Source organism: Podarcis erhardii (genome assembly GCF_964252035.2).
Source record: "Podarcis erhardii genome assembly, chromosome: 5".
Lineage (NCBI taxonomy): Eukaryota > Metazoa > Chordata > Lepidosauria > Squamata > Lacertidae > Podarcis > Podarcis erhardii.
The window spans coordinates 78,740,331-78,758,067 of NC_138509.1; the positions used below are offsets into that span (position 1 = coordinate 78,740,331).

Consider the following 17,737-nt stretch of genomic DNA (forward strand, 5'->3'; position numbering starts at 1 on the left):
TTTATTTCTTTTTACAATTTGCAACCTGCCACAAAGCGCTCCAAAGCCCTCAGGGCTGGTTTGCATTATGATGGTGCCTTTTGTTCTTAATGTAAACCAGATTGCATGATTTATAAATCGTTTGATCTAATTGTGGTATTTGAAAAGCTGAAGTGACTACTTATTTCAGGAATTATTTTAGAGCATTCCTCCTTTCCTTTTGTATTCAGAACTCTAGGTTTGGAAGGAGCTCAGAGTTTATTAGAAATGTGCACGCATCTCTCTGGGGGAAGGGGGAAAACATACCACAAAATCTTACTAGGGGCTTAATTGCAATTTCCTTACTTTGTAGCCATTTCCATTGGTTTCTTCTTCCCGATGGCTAGTGAAAAGAGGTGAATTGATAGCGTATGTGGAAGACACTGGGCTTTTCTCTAAAAGGACTTCTAAGCAACAAGTGTACTTCTTCCTCTTCAATGATGTTCTCATTATCACAAAAAAGAAAAGGTAAGAGCTGCACTGGATACATGAGTCTGTTGCACTGGACAAATAGATATCAAAAATAACTGCCTGCTCTTCCTCTTTTAGATATGGATTTAGGGCACATTGTATGGGGCATTCAGGGGAGTAAAGAGAAGAGTACATATGTAATGCTTGAAAGACACGTGGCAACTCATGCAAGTTCCTTTGTACATCTTTTTCAGCCTCCTGCTCTCCTTTAAAATATTTTATCTACTTAATCGGTCTGTGCATTCAACTGGACTTACAGGTGTAAGCTTCAGCCAGTGATGGTGATTGGATGTAAAATTAATCCAGTCATAGATTGCTAGTACATGCCAGAATTGTCTTGTCGATGGGACCACTTTTAGCACTGGGATAATACTGTGTGTACATTTTAAAGAAGAAGATTGCAAATTCTTTGCATACCAGATAACATCATTAAAAGAATTAGATGTAACTCTTAACATCGAGCAAGCAAGCTGAAAGGCATTCGAGCAATGAGATTTACTCAGGTTTAGTACTAAGCATCTATAAGAAGATAAAATGCAGCATTAGACATACTCTGATGGTTCTTTACGCTTGTGCTTCTTGAACTGTGGGTCATGATTTGTTCCTGGGTGGGTTGTGAAATGAAGAATTTCTTCTTTCTTTCTTTCTTTCTTTCTTTCTTTCTTTCTTTCTTTCTTTCTTCAGATCAGCAGCACCACCCTATTGCTGTAGGACCCCTTTAAGGAACAGGCATCATCAAGAATGAAAAAAAATACAACATAAACTTTCTCAGTGTCATCTGCTAATGCGATAGGGACTCTAAAGGTGTAGTTAGTTTGTAAATGGGGTCTTGAAAGGCTGAGTCGTTTTACAGGCAGGTTCCATTTCAAAATGTTTGAGAAGTACCGCTTCAATTGTTGTTAGTGTTGGTGGTTGGTGCATTGTTGTTTTTGTGTCTTACTTCAGTGGGGTATTTTATTTGTATTAGTTATATACCATATTTTTCGCCCTATAGGACGCACCGTCCCATAAGGCGCACCTAGTTTTTTGGGGGGGAAATAAAGGGAAAAAAATTATTTCCCTCCCAGGCGCAGGGCTGGGGCGGGGGAGGCCCGCCCGAGCTTCCCCCGACCCCAGCCCCCAAACAGGCAGCTCTCTGCAAGCTGTGGGAGCCCAGCACTGGCTCCCGCTGCTTGCTGAGAGGTCCGCGAAGCCTGGACGCGCTGAGCTCAGCGCGTGCAGGCTTCAGCACGCAGGCAACTCTCCGCAAGCAGCGGGAGCGCTCCCGCTGCTTGCAGAGAGGTCCGCAAAGCCTGGACGCGCTGAGCTCAGCGCGCGCAGGCTTCAGCACGCAGGCAACTCTCCGCAAGCAGCGGGAGCACTCCCGCTGCTTGCGGAGAGGTCCGCAAAGCCTGGACGCGCTGAGCTCAGCGCGCGCAGGCTTCAGCACGCAGGCAACTCTCCGCAAGCAGCGGGAGCGCTCCCGCTGCTTGCGGAGAGGTCCGCGAAGCCTGCATTTGCCCCATAGGAGGCACACACATTTCCCCTTCATTTTTGGAGGGGAAAAAGTGCGTCCTATAGGGCAAAAAATACGGTAACCTGAGTCTTTGGAATGGGGTAAAATGCACATTCATGCTGCAGACCTTTATATGTCTGTTCCTAAGTAAGGCCACAGAGGAAAGATGGTGGGTTTTCTTTTAAAGTCATTAATTTAACACATTTTTTATAGTTATGTAAATTCGGGATGGCTCTGAGACTTACTGTGATTTCATATTTTTAGGCTCCACTACTAAAGTGGGGAAAGCAGAGGGAACTGGAAGCTATTTTGATGCCACATCCTTTGAGAACATTGGGAGGGAACTTCACCATGCCAGCTCCAAGGCTGACATAATTATCTCCCTTCTTGGTTCTACTGACATTGGCGCCACAATGCCAATAGGTCAATGGAGGTTTTCACAGCAGCTGGAAGAAAGCATCTTTGAGGCTGGACCTCTCTCTGTGCCTTGAGAGACACAGAGAGCAATCTGATGCTTTTTTTTGCCCCTGGGATGCCCTCTCAGGGACCCTAGGGCTTCAGGGTTAGAGACCTATAGCAATTAGATGCAGTTAGCTGCTTACCTGGAGTGAATAGCAATTGATTCATGTCAGGAAAGTGAGTGGCATCATCTCTCACTTGCCACCCTAAACTTTCTTTGGTCCTGAAAGTACAAAGGTTGGAGACTGTATCCAGCCGCTCACACAATGGGGCTTTCCTTTCCTCTTCTCTCCCTGCAAACCCCCTAAATCTGCTCCGGAGGGACGCCCAACTGGAAACAGAAGTCTGCTGCGTGAGCAGAGGGTTGCTGGATGCAGCCTTCACTTGGTTTTAATCAACAGGAGAAAACAGCTGCAGTAGTGATATCTGCTCTTCCTGGCCCAGAGATTGGACACTGAACAGCTGTCACAGCTGCCTTTCTCTCCCTTGAGGGACCTGGAGAGGCAGCTACAGTAGCTCACAATTACTGTTTCCCTGGACATGAATGCTAAGATGAATGTATAAGTAAGGATAGTGCAAACAAGATATGCGGGGTGGGGCTGTGCAAAGGGTTTGGCTAGAAATAATATAGCATTCATTCATTCATTTCTCTCTCTCACACACAGTCACTCACTCACATATATATGCACAAAGAGAGAACTCCAATATATTAGCAAAATGGTTCTATATTTTTCTTGCATATTGAATTTTGTACACCACTTTTTTTTGGTAAATATTAAGTGTGCTATAAGTGTTCTTCAATAATGATTTTGAAGGAACCAGAACACAAGAGCAGCATCCTTAAGAGAGTTCTAAAAAAAACATTGGAAACTAATAACCGGGGTGCAGAATCATATTTTCCAAAGGAATGCAGGCGAAGAATCCTGCTGTGAAGTATGAACATAGTTCTTTAGACCAGGTTCGCTATGTATTCCCCACCCCCTCATGTACTCAGTTATATTTTGTCTATTTTACAGCAGTTTGTTTTTTTTTAACAATCATTCAGGCTGCTCTGCATCCTCATTAACAGCAAGACAGATACCTGTCAAATTGGTTCACACACATTTAAGGAAAGGATACATTTTTTTTTTGACGCTACGGTTATTAAATATTCTTACTTCATGGCCTGCAATCCCCTCGGGATACCACTAAAATTCTCTCTCTGTCTAGTGGCTTGTCAGTTCCTGAGATAATCCTGGCAATGGAATGCAGCTGGACTTCTGAAATGTGAAGCCAGCCAAAGGTCAAATAATACTTTGGAATGTTACCTGTCCACAGTTACCAGCTAAAACTGAACTTCTGCTACACTCTCCAGGAAGAGATTGAAATAATTAAAAAGCCCTTTCCCAATTAAAAGGATGCCTAGATTTCTAAAACAGTTTGACTTGCCAAGTTAACAGAGCAACAAAAAATAATACTTTTAAATAATAAACTGTAGCAAAAAAAATGCATTTCAGATCCTTGCATTTATTGATGAAAGAACTTCCCAACAAACAGGAAACGATAAATAAAAGGGAAAGGTGTTTTATTTGAGAAGCTGTTCTTGCATTCTTTGGCATGTGTGTGGATAAAAACTGGAATATAAGGAGCACATCAGAATGCAAGTATTCTGTTTTAGTGAAGTGGAATATTTTTCTCCTCACTGAAATTCTCATTCCATATCCACTTTCATACAACATCTGCTAGTCATCTTCTCCAGAGGTACTCCCATAATAGTGGTTATTGAGAGGGGTGGGAGTAGGGAGTTGGCATTGATTATATAGATATATTTGTTTACATTGCATACACAGTCTAACTCCACCCTCTGAAAACTAGGCCCTCTCATTCCAAAGGAAATCTACTTTCTTCAGAAAAAATAACCATTTGAATGCAGTTTTATCGAGATCATTTTTCTTGTTATGGATAATCAGCGAATCTCTATATTGGAAGTGATGCAGTTTGATTTACAGTATGATCAATTACAGGGAGGGTGGATGGGGTGAACCTCACAATAAGTGTTTGAAGCTACCATACCTTTAAGACTTGGGGAAGAATTACAGGTCTTGGGTATGCTAGAAGGGAATAAAAATCAATGGGTTTCATTTTGTGTTATTGAACAGTTGACTGTAATTAACAACTAATGGACATGGAAGAGCTGCACATACACTATCTATTTTTGCCTTTTTTGGACAATATATCTCTGACTTTGGTGCTCAATATGCCATATTGAACTGTAGAGGGAAAGATTATGGGATAGTTACTTAGTCTATAAGATGTATTGAGACTGCATGGTTCAGGTTTGCGTGTTCTTGTGTAGAGCCGATTTAGAATATTCTATGGCAAAATGCAAGACTAGATATAAGTCACAGGTGGAAGACCATGTGAACGGATGGTATTATTTCTGTATGGGAATAATCATTGCAGTATCTGTAACTGAGCCAATACATTTGCCAATCAGTACATAAAGCCGGCAAGGCTGTGCATCCATTAATCCAATAAGAACTTCATTCTTTCGTTGTCTTTCATTTTACTGCCCATTTTGCAGTTGCTTCATCTCTTTCATCCACAAGTTCCAGTAAGAGATGAATAAGGACACTTATGTTGGACATCGCCAAGTAGCAAGTTCTGCATTGGTGTAAAAATAGACTATTATAGTTCAGCTCTTGTCTGCGCTGGTTAAAAAGAAGCTTTATCAAAAGCATTTCTTCATATTTGTTTCAGTTCAGCTTCATGGCATTACACATCCTGTTGTGTATGTGTGAGTTCATGGTTCTGGAGATGAACATCCTGTTCCCCACTGTAGTCTGAGGGTCTTTTCCAGGGATCTTCAGTCTCCCCCAATTGAAAAAACACACAGCAAAAACAAAATTCTTCAACTTGCAGTGCTAAATATGTCCGCCACCAAGCTTGAACACAGCTTTTCTATCACGTATTTGGTAGGAGCTTTTGAGAAGCCACCTCTTCCCCTGCCTGCCTAGATCTATAGCTGCAGACATGTTTTCATGCACATACTTAGTGGGCTGTGTCGGGTTTGCTGATGGAGTCTCATCATAGAAGATCATCGCAAATTGGAGAAATTACCGCATTTTTTCCTCTATAAGACTCACTTTTTCCCTCCTAAAAAGTAAGGGGAAATGTGTGTGCGTCTTATGGAGTGAATGCAGGCTGCGCAGCTATCCCAGAAGCCAGAACAGAAAGAGGGATTGCTGCTTTCACTGCGCAGCTATCCCTCTTGCTGTTCTGGCTTCTGAGATTCAGAATATTTTTTTTCTTGTTTTCCTCCTCCAAAAACTAGGTGCGTCTTGTGGTCTGGTGCGTCTTATAGAGCAAAAAATACGGTACATAAATTATAATAATAGTATTCCATAAAGAATGAGGTCATCCCCAGCCAAAACTACTAATGAATCTGTGCAAGGACTTCTGTTACCACAGCATGTCCCTGTGCCCCCCAAAATGACTTTGAGGGGATTAGGAGAACCCTCAGAACCTGAAATGCTTTTGCTGATGGAACAGCTAAATCTGTTCTGGGAGTTCCTCCAACTGCCTGGAGCAGATTTGGAAAGGGAATGCACATGGGGAGGAAATCCAGTTGTGCAAATTGAAATCTCTTTGCACTGGACTAGATGACCCTCTGCGGACAGCGCTGGCTCCAGGCCTATAGAGTGAGATGAGCGCACAACCCTAGAGTCTGGCAAGACTGGCCCGTCTAACAGGATGAATGCTTTGGATACCATACCCAGTGAATCTAAGTAAAGGCACTGTATTGGCTTTAATAGGTTTCCTCTGAGTTGGATATTGCCGATATTTCCTATACAGTGGTACCTCTGGTTCTGAACGCTTCAGGTTACAATCTCCGCTAACGCGGAAGTAGCTGCTGCTGGTTGCGAACTTTGCCCCAGGATGCGAATGGAAATTGCACGCCAGAGGGAGGCCCCATTAGCAAAAGCACGCCTCAGGATAAGAACGGTTTCAGCTTAAGAATGGATCTCCGGAACAAATTAAGTTCGTAACCAGAGGTACCACTGTCTACATTCATTCAGAAGTAAGCCCCACTGAATTCAGTGAGACTTTTCTGTAGATGTATAGCAGGCTTTCCCAAACTTAGGTCTCCAGCTGTTGTGGGACTACAACTCCCATCACCCCTAGCTAGCAGGACCAGTGGTCAGGGATGATGGGAATTGTTGTCCAAGAACAACTGGAGACACAAGTTTGGGAAACCTTGATTAGGCTTTTCAGCATTCAGCTGCCTGTGAGAGCGTAGTAAGAAAGGAATGTTGTTTCTCCTGTATCTGGAATTATGAATTCTGCTTTGAGTATTAGAAAGGTTATGTATTTGTTTTAAGACATTTACACATCATATTAGATTTCTGGGCAGTATGCAAGCATAAAACAAACAATATAATAAATACACATGCATGGAAAAGCCGTGGATAAAGTCTCAAGAAAGAATCACAACTCCTTAAAATGCCTGGATAAATAAATAATGTTTTTGCCTAGTGCCTAAATGATAGCAGTATTCTTCCTTGGGAGGGCATTCTATATCTGCTTTCAGCCCCCTAGCTGAAAACCCCCTCTCCCTTTATATAATAATTATCTCACCTCAAATGGAAGAGGCACACGGAGAATAGAATAATAACTTAGGAAAACCTATGGTTCAACCCCCCCTTTTTTTCTTTTTACGTTAGCTTACTCTCATCCTTTCCTACAATTAAAACAAAGTTAGGAAAACCTTTGACACCAAAAGAACATCAAATACGTGTAAACTTCATCATTGAATGTATTCCCCCCCAGGGCTTAAACATTAACTTCATTTGTCTTCTTGACAAGCAGGTGCTTTGTAAATATTCAAACGTGTGTATTCCTTCTTCCTTTACCGAAAGGCTGAAAATGTCTGAATAATTATGTGCAATGGACTGTAATCTGAGATTGGCTTTATTGCAGAACATGACTTCCTGGTCCATTTAGTAGCGTTTTGACTCTAAGCAATTGTCTGTCTCTTCTACCTGCTTTTTGTATTTGCAGTGAAGAGAGCTACAATGTCACAGACTATTCCTTAAGGGATCAACTGTTAGTTGAACAGTGTGACAGCGAAGAGCTGAATTCCTCTCCTGTAAAAAACAGCACACCTATTCTTCACTCTCGGCAGACTTCTGCAAATCACCTCTTCAGATTAACTGTCCTAAACAACCATGCAGGAGAGAAGATTGAACTCCTGCTGGGAACTGAAACTCAGTAAGTAAATAACACATTTTTCTCAATCTGTCTTTCACCTCGGTTCATCTATATATTTGACAGGAACGTATAGTTATTCTATTAGTCTCTTTAAAGGTTCTGCTGGCCTTTGTCTAGGAAATGTAAAATAGTAAAATATGCTTGAATTTTCATTGGCCAGAAAAACCACAATTTTCATAAGCTAATAACAAACTCTTTTCTCACTTCATAAGACTGCTTGTTGTTTTTATATGCTGCTCATCTGACTTGGTTGCCCCAGCTACTCTGTGAGGCTCCCAACAAAATATTAAGAATACAGTAAAACATCAAACATTAAAAACTTCCCTATACAGAGCTGCCTACAGATCTTTTCTAAAAGTCACATACAGTGGTACCTTGGGTTACATACGCTTCAGGTTACATACGCTTCAGGTTACAGACTCCGCTAACCCAGAAATATTACCTCGGGTTAAGAACTTTGCTTCAGGATGAGAACAGAAATCAGTGCAGTGGCAGCAGGAGGCCCCATTATTTAAAGTGGTGCTTCAGGTTAAGAACAGTTTCAGGTTAAGAACAGACCTCCAGAACGAATTAAGTTCTTAACCTGAGGTACCACTGTAGCTGTTTATTTCCTTGACATCTGATGACAAGGCATCCCACAGGCCTTACGTCTGGGTGCCTGTACCTTCATTTCTCACACTGAGGGAACCATCAGAAGGCCCTTGGAGCTAGACATCAGTGTCCAGGCTGAAAGGTGGGGGTGGAGATGCTCCTTCAGGTATACAGGACTCAGGCCATTTAGGGCTTTCAAGGTCAGCACCAGCACTTTGAATTGTGCTTGGAAACATAAATGTCAGATAGTGGCCCAGTTTGCATGTTACATTAAACCATAGTTTAAAACCAACTGTGGTTTGATAGTTGAGCAGGTGGTGTCCACTGCTCAAGTTCCCAGGATGCTCTGCTCCCGTTCTCCTAAATGGCCTCAGTCCAGTATACCTGAAGGAGCGTCTCCACCTCCATCGTTCTTCCTGGACAGATGGAGGTCCAGCTCCGAGGCAAGAAGTAAGGCTACAGTGAACCAGGCAGAGGGCCTTCTCGGTAGTGGCACCCGCCCTGTGGAACGCCCTCCCACCAGATGTCAAAGAAATAAACAACTATCTGATGTTTAGAAGACATCTGAAGGCAGCCCTGTTTAGGGAAGTTTTTTAATGACTGATGTTTTAATGTATTTTTAATCTTGTGTTAAAAGCCGCCAAGAGTGGCAGGGTATGTGCATGTGTGTGTGTGTGTGTGTGTGTGTGTATGTGTGTGTGTGTATGTTTGTGGGGGGGTATTATGTGTGTGTGCTGGAAATGAAAACAGTCTGACTTGTCATGTCACCAGAGCTCAGATTTGTGGTTTGTTTCCTCCAAACAAACCATGAGTGGTAAGTTGAGAACAAACCTTGGTTACCACTTGTCATTTGTTTGGAGGAAACAAACCAAGGACCCAGGTTTGGGCAACAAAAAAGACTGCGTCAGGAACGGTGGTGGTGGTGGGGGCACTGTGGGAATAATTGAGCAGCATGTACCAGCACACTGCTTGTTCACATTTAGCCATGGTTTATTTTAAACTTTGGTTTAATGTAACATATAGACAAGGCAGCTGTTGATAACCAACCAGTAAAGTATCATTCATATTTTTTGCTTCAGTAAGCATTAGGATGCTTAGGATTGTTTCCGTAATCTAGAGGTTTTTCACATCGAGCTTGCCTGTGCCAGTGAAATGTTAAAGCAAGAAAGGAAGAGGCAGAAAGAAACCTTTTCAAGAGAAGTAGGAATGTGGAGAGCCTGACTTCCAGTGGGGAAGTGAATCTTGTGGCATGTTAATGCAGTGTTCAGTTTATATGAAAGGGCACATGACTGGGTGGCCACTCTATTCTTTTAGATGAAAAATAGGTTTGGTGGAGAGACAGTAAGGGGCTCAAGTCATCCAATGAGCATTTTGGCTGAGAAAGGATTTGAATGTAGTTTCTCCAGTTCAAGTCTATCTCACAAAACGCAGGTCTAAGCCAAGGTGCCCCTGCATCTGGTGTTTCTGGACAGTAACCCCCATCATCCTTGATCATTGGTCATGCTGAATGGGGCTTATGGGAGTTGGAGTCCAGCAATATCTGGAGGACACAGAGTGTTAAACTATCCATGTTGTGGAGATTTCAGAAGAAAACTTCCACACATCAGCACTGTGCAGAAACAGCATCAGGCCAGAATGGTTCTTTGAACACAGCATTTGAGTCCAAGAAACTGCAAGAAAAGGAAGTAGATAGTGGGGAATCTCTTGAGGCCTTTACAGAATCAGATGTTGGAAGTGTGGGGAGAGACTCTTGATTGCTAGCAACTGTTCAGTGGAGTTGTGTTTTCATCTGTAATCAAGCCATTGAGTGGTTAGTGGCACCCATTATTATCTTTAATACCTATTTTTAATCATTTAGGTTTGCATTTTTAAAGTCACACAAGATGAAACATCTGGAAGCCATGTTATGGAACTGTTTACATTGATGAGGGAACCTAACCATTCCTAGGGAGGCCCAGAAAGTGGAGATGAATATACATAGTTGGGTTTTTTGTGTGGTTTGGTCTCATATCCTCTCCATATGTGAGATGTGTGGGTGGCTTCTACTAAGTACCCAAAAGGAGAGGCAAAGGAAAGAGAAGTCTTCAAGTTTTGGTCAGTTTCACATTACCGTAAATTCTAATAAGCTTAACTCTGATATTTCTCTTCACTTGAGAGCTATCACATGCTAATTTACTTGAACACGGAACATCTCTGTCGTGAAATTGTCATAGAAGAGCAAAGTCAGGTGATCACAATATTTCTGTGTGTTTGTGTATATACAGTGGTACCTCAGGTTACAAATGTTTCAGGTTACAGACACTTCAGGTTACAGACTCTGCTAACCCAGAAATAGTACCTCGGGTTAAGAACTTTGCTTCAGGATGAGAACAGAAATCGCGCGGCGGTGGTGCAGCGGTAGCGGGAGGCCCCATTAGCTAAAGTGGCACCTCAGGTTAAGAACGGACCTCCAGAACGAATTAAGTTCTTAACCCGAGGTACCACTGTATAATGATCTGAAGCAATGGGAGTTCTGAACTTTGTTCAGCTCATCTGAATGCAGTGCCAGTATGCAGACCAATGATATCATTTGTGAGGCTGCTATATCTGGGAAAAGAAGAGTTGGTTATGCCTAGGCTAATTTTTGTGTTAACCAATATATGTGTCACATCTTCTATCTCTTATGTGGATATCTTGAATATTAATTGGATATCTTCTTTCTGGCTGTCTCAGCTGCCCTGGGCTTTTTTAGGAGGAAGGGTTGGAGAAAATTCTGATCAGCGTTGGTGTAACTGTTGAGACCTTGATTGACCCCACCTGCTCCCTTTACTGGGTAGAATGCATTCATTGGTCTTACGCAGATGCACTTAAAATAAAGTATCTTTCCAAATAAATTTGGTTATCGCCCCTTTGCTCATTGGGGCAAATATTTTTTTTAAAATGGTGTGGCATTTAGGTGTGGGGTGAATAACAAAAGCTCAGAGTGATTCTACCCGTTCCCTGCAAAAAACCCCAAAACCAAACAATGATGCCTTGAAATTTTAGTAACACAACAAGCAAGTTAAATGGTTACTGAGAAAAAGCTTTTTTCTGAATTGAAAACTTTTATTATTATTAAATTTATATACCGCTCTATACCTGCAGATCTCAGGGCGGTTCACAGGATAAAATCACAATATAAAAACACAGAATACACAATCAAAACAAAAACAAGAACAACCCAATAACCTCCCCCCATTTTAAAATACAACTAGGTTTTATTGAGTAGCTAATCATAAAAAGCAAATTTTAAAAAAAAACAGAGGGAAATACATCCCCCTGAGATCTATGGGTTTTATAGAGTGGTATACAAATTTAATTAATCACCGATGACAACAGCAATCCTAGATTAGACCGTTTCCCCAACCAAGCCAATAGCTATCGGTTTGCATCCTTCAGTTCAGCCTGACAGAAACTGGTCATAAAAATGTGGTCCTGCGGCAGTTTGAATTTCTGGTTCTGTTCTGCTCCATGTAAAGATTCCCCACATAGACCCATTTTAAGCAATGGCATTACTGTATTGCTAAAAATTGTAACATGTACAGGATTTTGTTATTCCTGTTCTGGGGCTTTGTTGTTTGCAATATATTTCCTTTTAGCTAAGCACTGTAGTTCATGTAGTCAATACGGGATTTGATGAAACCATGGAAACTGTCTAGCAAAATTTGATACAGCCTGGGGGAAAACTCTGGAGTTCACGAGGAAGAGGGTCAGCCTTTTTCTTCTGGCCAAGTTTCAAAGATTGTTCAGTTGTAGACGATAGCAACAAGAAACATCTTGTTTGCTGTGGAACAGATCCTGACTCAAGAAAATTCCTTGGGATGCCATAAGCATCCAAGTAGCTTTCCACAAAACTCAAAAGATTGTATCTGTCTCTATGGAAACTGTGGGGTTAAGGGGGGTTATCTACACAATGGCCCATATGAAGCCTTGCTGAAGATGTTTTGCAGTATTTTTCTTTCCAGAAATTAAAGTAGCCCTGAAATTTCTTGTTGTACTTGTTTCTTACAACATCAAACCACTTATATACTGCAACAATATTAGAACAGCAAGTGTAATGATGCAGCATGTGGATGATTTAGTTATGATTCCTTCATTGCACTTGGGCAAAACAATGAGAGGCACAAATACAAGATTGGTGACACCTGGCTTGAGAGCAGTACATGTGAAAAGGATCTAGGAGTCTTGGTTGACCACAAACTTGACATGAGCCAACAGTGTGACGCGGCAGCTAAAAAAGCCAATGCAATTCTGGGCTGCATCAATAGGAGTATAGCATCTAGATCAAGGGAAGTAATAGTGCCACTGTATTCTGCTCTGGTCAGACCTCACCTGGAGTACTGTGTCCAGTTCTGGGCACCACAGTTCAAGAAAGACACTGACAAACTGGAACGGGTCCAGAGGAGGGCAACCAAAATGGTCAAAGGCCTGGAAACGATGCCTTATGAAGAACGGCTAAGGGAGCTGGGCATGTTTAGCCTGGAGAAGAGGAGGTTAAGGGGTGATATGATAGCCATGTTCAAATATATAAAAGGATGTCACATAGAGGAGGGAGAAAGGTTGTTTTCTGCTGCTCCAGAGAAGCGGACACGGAGCAATGGTTCCAAACTACAAGAAAAAAGATTCCACCTAAACATTAGGAAGAACTTCCTGACAGTAAGAGCTGTTTGACAGTGGAATTTGCTGCCAAGGAGTGTGGTGGAGTCTCCTTCTTTGGAGGTCTTTAAGCAGAGGCTTGACAACCATATGTCAGGAGTGCTCTGATGGTGTTTCCTGCTTGGCAGGGGGTTGGACTCGATGGCCCTTGTAGTTTCTTCCAACTCTATGATTCTATGATTCTATGATTGCAGTGGGGCTGGACTAGATGAACCTTGGGATACCTTGCAACACAACAATTCTGTGGTTCCAGGAGTAAAGTCAGTTTCCAAACCCATGAGCAATAGTTGCGGGAAATACCATATGTTCCGGTGTGCAAGACGACTTTTTATCTCTGGAAAATCACCTCAAAAGTTGGGGGTTGTCTTATACGCTGGGTATACACAGAGCCACCTGTTGGGAAGGAGGAGAGGGAGCCGGTGAGCAGAGGCGCCCCTTCTGCCGTCGCTCCTCCTCCCTCCCCACAGAAGGGGACGCAGCTGCCGCTCTCTCCTCACCACGGAAAGTCCTTCCGAGCGCGGCGCTCACCCGCCCGCCTGCTGCTGCCATGGTAGTCAAATCCGGCCTCCGCCGCGCGGGGCTTCGCTCGGCTCGCAGGCGCCATGAAGAGCCTGCCGCGGCGAGGTGGTGCGCGGCTTCGGCCGGGGCTCCAAGGAGCTGGGCATCCCCACAGGTGAGGGTGGCGGAGGCCGAGGCGGCCGCTCACAGCCTTTTCCCGGAGGGAGAGAGTTCCACTCACCAAACGCCTTGCATGCCTTCGGCTGCTGCTGCTGTGACGGCAGAGGCAGCGGAGGGGTGCGCGCTCTGACCCTGGCGGCGCTTGGTGGGTGGCCAAACTCTATAACAGCAAAAGTTGGGGGGGTTCGTCTTATACGCCCAGTCGCCTAATTCGCCAGAATCTACGGTAGTTGTCTCCTACAAGTGCCCAACCTTTAAATATGTAATTGTCTTCCTTCAGTTGAAAAAAGGAATTTGTTGCAAGAAGAAAAGTTACCTCACAAGCCTTGGTTCCATTTGATAACTACTCAGAGCTTTTAAGCCAGCGGTGGATGCAAGCGTTTGCATGCGATGGGGGTGAGCTCCCGTTGCTCTGCCGTAGCTCCTGCTGGTCTCATCTTTCCTTCCTTTCAGTCATTTTTTCTTTATGTACTGAAACTTTGTATGACTTGATAGCTCGTTTTTGAAGAGTTTGCTGGATTCATTCATACCCTTTCCCGTCTGAAAAATGAACAAGCTGTCTTTACATGCATCATAAACCACCATAGATATATAACTGGGATTCCAGGCTTTTAAAAGCGGCTATAACTTTCCTGAAAAGGTATTCTCCTGTTGAATGACACCTAAGTGAGAATCCCTTTCACAATGGTCGCACAGAAGATTACATTTCACTGAAAAAAAGCTTTGTGTGGTACCAGTGTATAACGACATGCCTAGGTCTTTAAATCTGTTCTTTTGAAACAGATCGTAGCTTAGCCGTTTGTATGAATGGTTTGGTGCAAAATTATTCTTAGCCATTTCATCAGTTATCAAAATGCCTCCTAGATATTATTATATATTTTTTTTGCTTTGGAAAAGTATATACTTCTTCAACTAAAATCATTATTTCAACTCCGATTTTCTCCATCCTGCTGTTCTGTTAACAATATATGGGTTTGGAGCACTGCAGGGCTTTAATATACCCTTGTCAATAAGATGGGCATTCTCTGGCATAGATTTGAAATGTCTGTGCTTGCAGAGAGCTCTGTAAAATGCTGGATTGCAAGATTCTGCTTGTTTCCTTCTGCTGCCCAGAAAAAACACTTATGTTTCAGAAGCCTCACCCAGTATCCCCGCCAGCTAGTTCAGAAGACATATTCCCAAGGTTAATATATGAGATGTCTACTGGGGAAGGACCATAGCTCAGTGGCTGAACATTTGCTTTGCATGTAGAAGTGGGATTTCCCAACAGACAGACACAAAGAGGCCTTCAGAGAAGATGAATATACTTTCCCATAACAGTGAGGGAGGCTGAGTTCAGGGAGTGCAACAAGGGCCATATATCAGCCGACTGAAAAACACACTTCAACCTTTCATCTCCTTTTCTAGGAATGAGCGTGCTCGCTGGATTACTGCACTTGGGAAGAGTAGCGATAGAGGGACCGTGGATCGGACAAGTAAGTGAGCAATGAAACTGTTCTTCAGGGCTTTGACACGAGATGCACTTTATACAGATCTTAAAACATAGAAGTAAATCTGTTGCCTTTCAGTATTTTGTTGTTGTTGGGGAGAGGGAAGGAAGGACCATAACTGTAATCATCTAATAATTCTCTCTGAACCATTTTCTTTTGTGTTAAGCAAAAAGGAAAGCATATTAGCTCTCTGGAAAATTGGGTGAATTAAAGAGACATGCTCCAATAAGGGTGATTGCAAGATGTCTCTTTCTATCGTACTACTTGGTAAAATGGTTGTTTGAATCCTTTAAAAAAGGAGAAGAGGAAGAGAAGATATAGAAATTCTAATTCAAAATAATTCTAAAACTCATCCAGACAACTAGGTACATGAAGTCCTGTTGTAATCAATGGGGCATGATTGAAATTGATTGAAATTGGTTTTCCATTTAATGCAGTTTAAAAAACCCAAAAAAACTTAAATGTGTCAAAGAGCCATTGTAGTTTGTCTGCTGTTGACCAATGCCTTTTTATCAAATCATTTGGTTCCTGGAAAGTGAGCTGGGAAGCAATCAGCTTGTCTTTTGTTATCACTTAAACTGAGCTTACCCTTAGATTTACCATGTGGATCAATAAATATTCTCTCTTCTCAGCACTAACCCAGGTAGAAGTCATCAGATCATACACTGCGAAGCAATCAGATGAGTTATCTCTCCAAGTTGCTGATGTAGTTCTGGTCTCTCAGAAAGTTAATGATGGTGAGTGGAATTGCCTATTGCTTAGCTGCCATAAATGGAAACAGTCATTTCATACCATCACAAGGATACTTAGCATCTGCCTTAAAGCTAAACCACAGGAGACCTGGGGATGGGTGAATTGGTTTAGTTTTGCACATCAGTTTGCAGTTTTTTTAAAAAAATAAAGTCCTCAATGAAAATTATTAGCATTTTAACAAATTTCTCCTAATACAAACATTTTTGTAAGGGTTTCCCCCCCCCCTGTAATATAAAGCATTTTTCTGCACATTTCAATCTACTGCACACCACTCCACTTGGTGGAGACCTATGCCCCAGGTAAACTAGTACCTTGCTTACGATATATTGGTATGATTACTGCAAAGGAAAGACATAGCTTCAATTGGCCACAATATCAGAAAGCAAACAATTATCAGCATATCACTGAATACACTTGCAAGCGGGCACATCAAAAACATTTGGCTGGCCACTCTTTGAAGCGGGATAGTGACTCAAGGTTATAAGTCTATACCCACTTTCCTGGGAGAAAGCCATATTGAAATTGGTTTGACTTGCTTCTGAGTGGACCTGTGTAGTAGGATCAGTAGAGCTTTGATCTGATCCAGCAGGGACCTTCTGTTTTAAAGATGCATCATATTTAGTACTTCATTATACATTTCAGGTTGGTATGAAGGTGAGCGATTGCGGGACGGAGAGAGAGGCTGGTTCCCAATGGAATGTGCCAAGGAGATCACTTGCCAAGCCACAATTGAGAAGAACATGGAAAGAATGGGACGCTTGCTGGGCCTAGAAACAAACGTATAGTCCCTCACTGCAGTATCTGTTCTCTAGGGTTTGCACTAAGGAACATCTGGGGCTTCTTGGTCTCATCCAGATGGCCATTTTATAGTTGAAGCATGTAAAAATAACCACTCGCAGATAGGTGTTGTCATTAGGAATGGAAGCAGCCACTAAAAGCAATTGCATGCTGGTGGGGCTGTTCAGAACAAAGCAGTAGCAGGTCGAATTTTTTATTTCTTTTTTATAACCAATAGTCACTTTTAATTAAAACCCGATTTTACACTTATAAAGAGTTCCTAATAGAATTATGACTTCCTTGGATTATCACAGTGGACTAACAAGACTTGAATCAATTTGAATGCACCTCCTTTGTTTTACAGACCAGCTCTGGAACCTGCTGAATTTATCTTCCCTTTTACATTCATTGCTAGACCCTTTTGATTTCTGTATAATTTTCTCAGTCATCAAGGGAGGCCAATGTACAAAAGCAGGCGTTAGCTGGGGGTCCACATCTTGATTCAATCAGCTGGATATGTGCATCTTTTGATGTCCACATGGAGCCATTGAGTAGAATCTACCAAGTATTACCTAGATCTAAAGCCTGTTGAAATAGGTGACGGGTGCAGCTAAATGTCCACTCTGTTGATTTCACTACAGTTCACAAGTCTGAGACTCCATCTTGCCATGTGATGCCCCAAATCTTCCTGATGCAGTTCACATGGAAGGCGCTGAGGTGCCGCTCCTGGCGGGTATAAGTTGCCCATGCCTCGCTGCCATAAAGCATTATGCTCAATATGCAAGCCTGTTAGACCTTCATCTTGGTACTGGGTGTCAGCATCACATCCTCCCATACTGTTCTGGAGAGGTGAGCCATAGTTCAGTCCAGCTCAGTGTTGATGGCTGTGCTGGAACCCAGGTAGGCAAAAATGTCTACCACCTCAAGCGTGTGGTCACCAGTGATGATGCGTGGAGTGCTGGCGACATCCTGACCCAGGATGTTGGTCTTTGCCAGGTTGATGGTGAAGCTGAACAGCCTGCAGGTTTGGGCAAAACTCGGTAGAGCTTCTCCTGAGTGCACTGTCCAGCTTTGTCGTCTG

General features: G+C 42.6%; 1 protein-coding gene and 1 long non-coding RNA gene across 3 annotated transcripts in view; both read left to right on the forward strand.

The window, feature by feature from the left end:
• The window catches only part of ARHGEF26 (Rho guanine nucleotide exchange factor 26), a 66,775-nt gene extending 49,845 nt beyond the window's left edge, over window positions 1-16,930 (forward strand). For both annotated transcript variants that reach the window (XM_081862310.1, XM_081862311.1), the window contains exons 11-15: window positions 332-486; window positions 7,484-7,693; window positions 15,044-15,111; window positions 15,759-15,863; window positions 16,522-16,930. In XM_081862310.1, coding sequence (XP_081718436.1) covers window positions 332-486; window positions 7,484-7,693; window positions 15,044-15,111; window positions 15,759-15,863; window positions 16,522-16,664 — 681 coding nt within the window. In that variant the 3' untranslated portion in view covers window positions 16,665-16,930. The remainder of the gene's footprint in view (window positions 1-331; window positions 487-7,483; window positions 7,694-15,043; window positions 15,112-15,758; window positions 15,864-16,521) is intronic.
• Window positions 1-17,737, forward strand: part of LOC309342447 — an 84,297-nt gene that overhangs the window by 63,764 nt on the left and 2,796 nt on the right. The gene's annotated exons all lie outside the window — the stretch shown is intronic.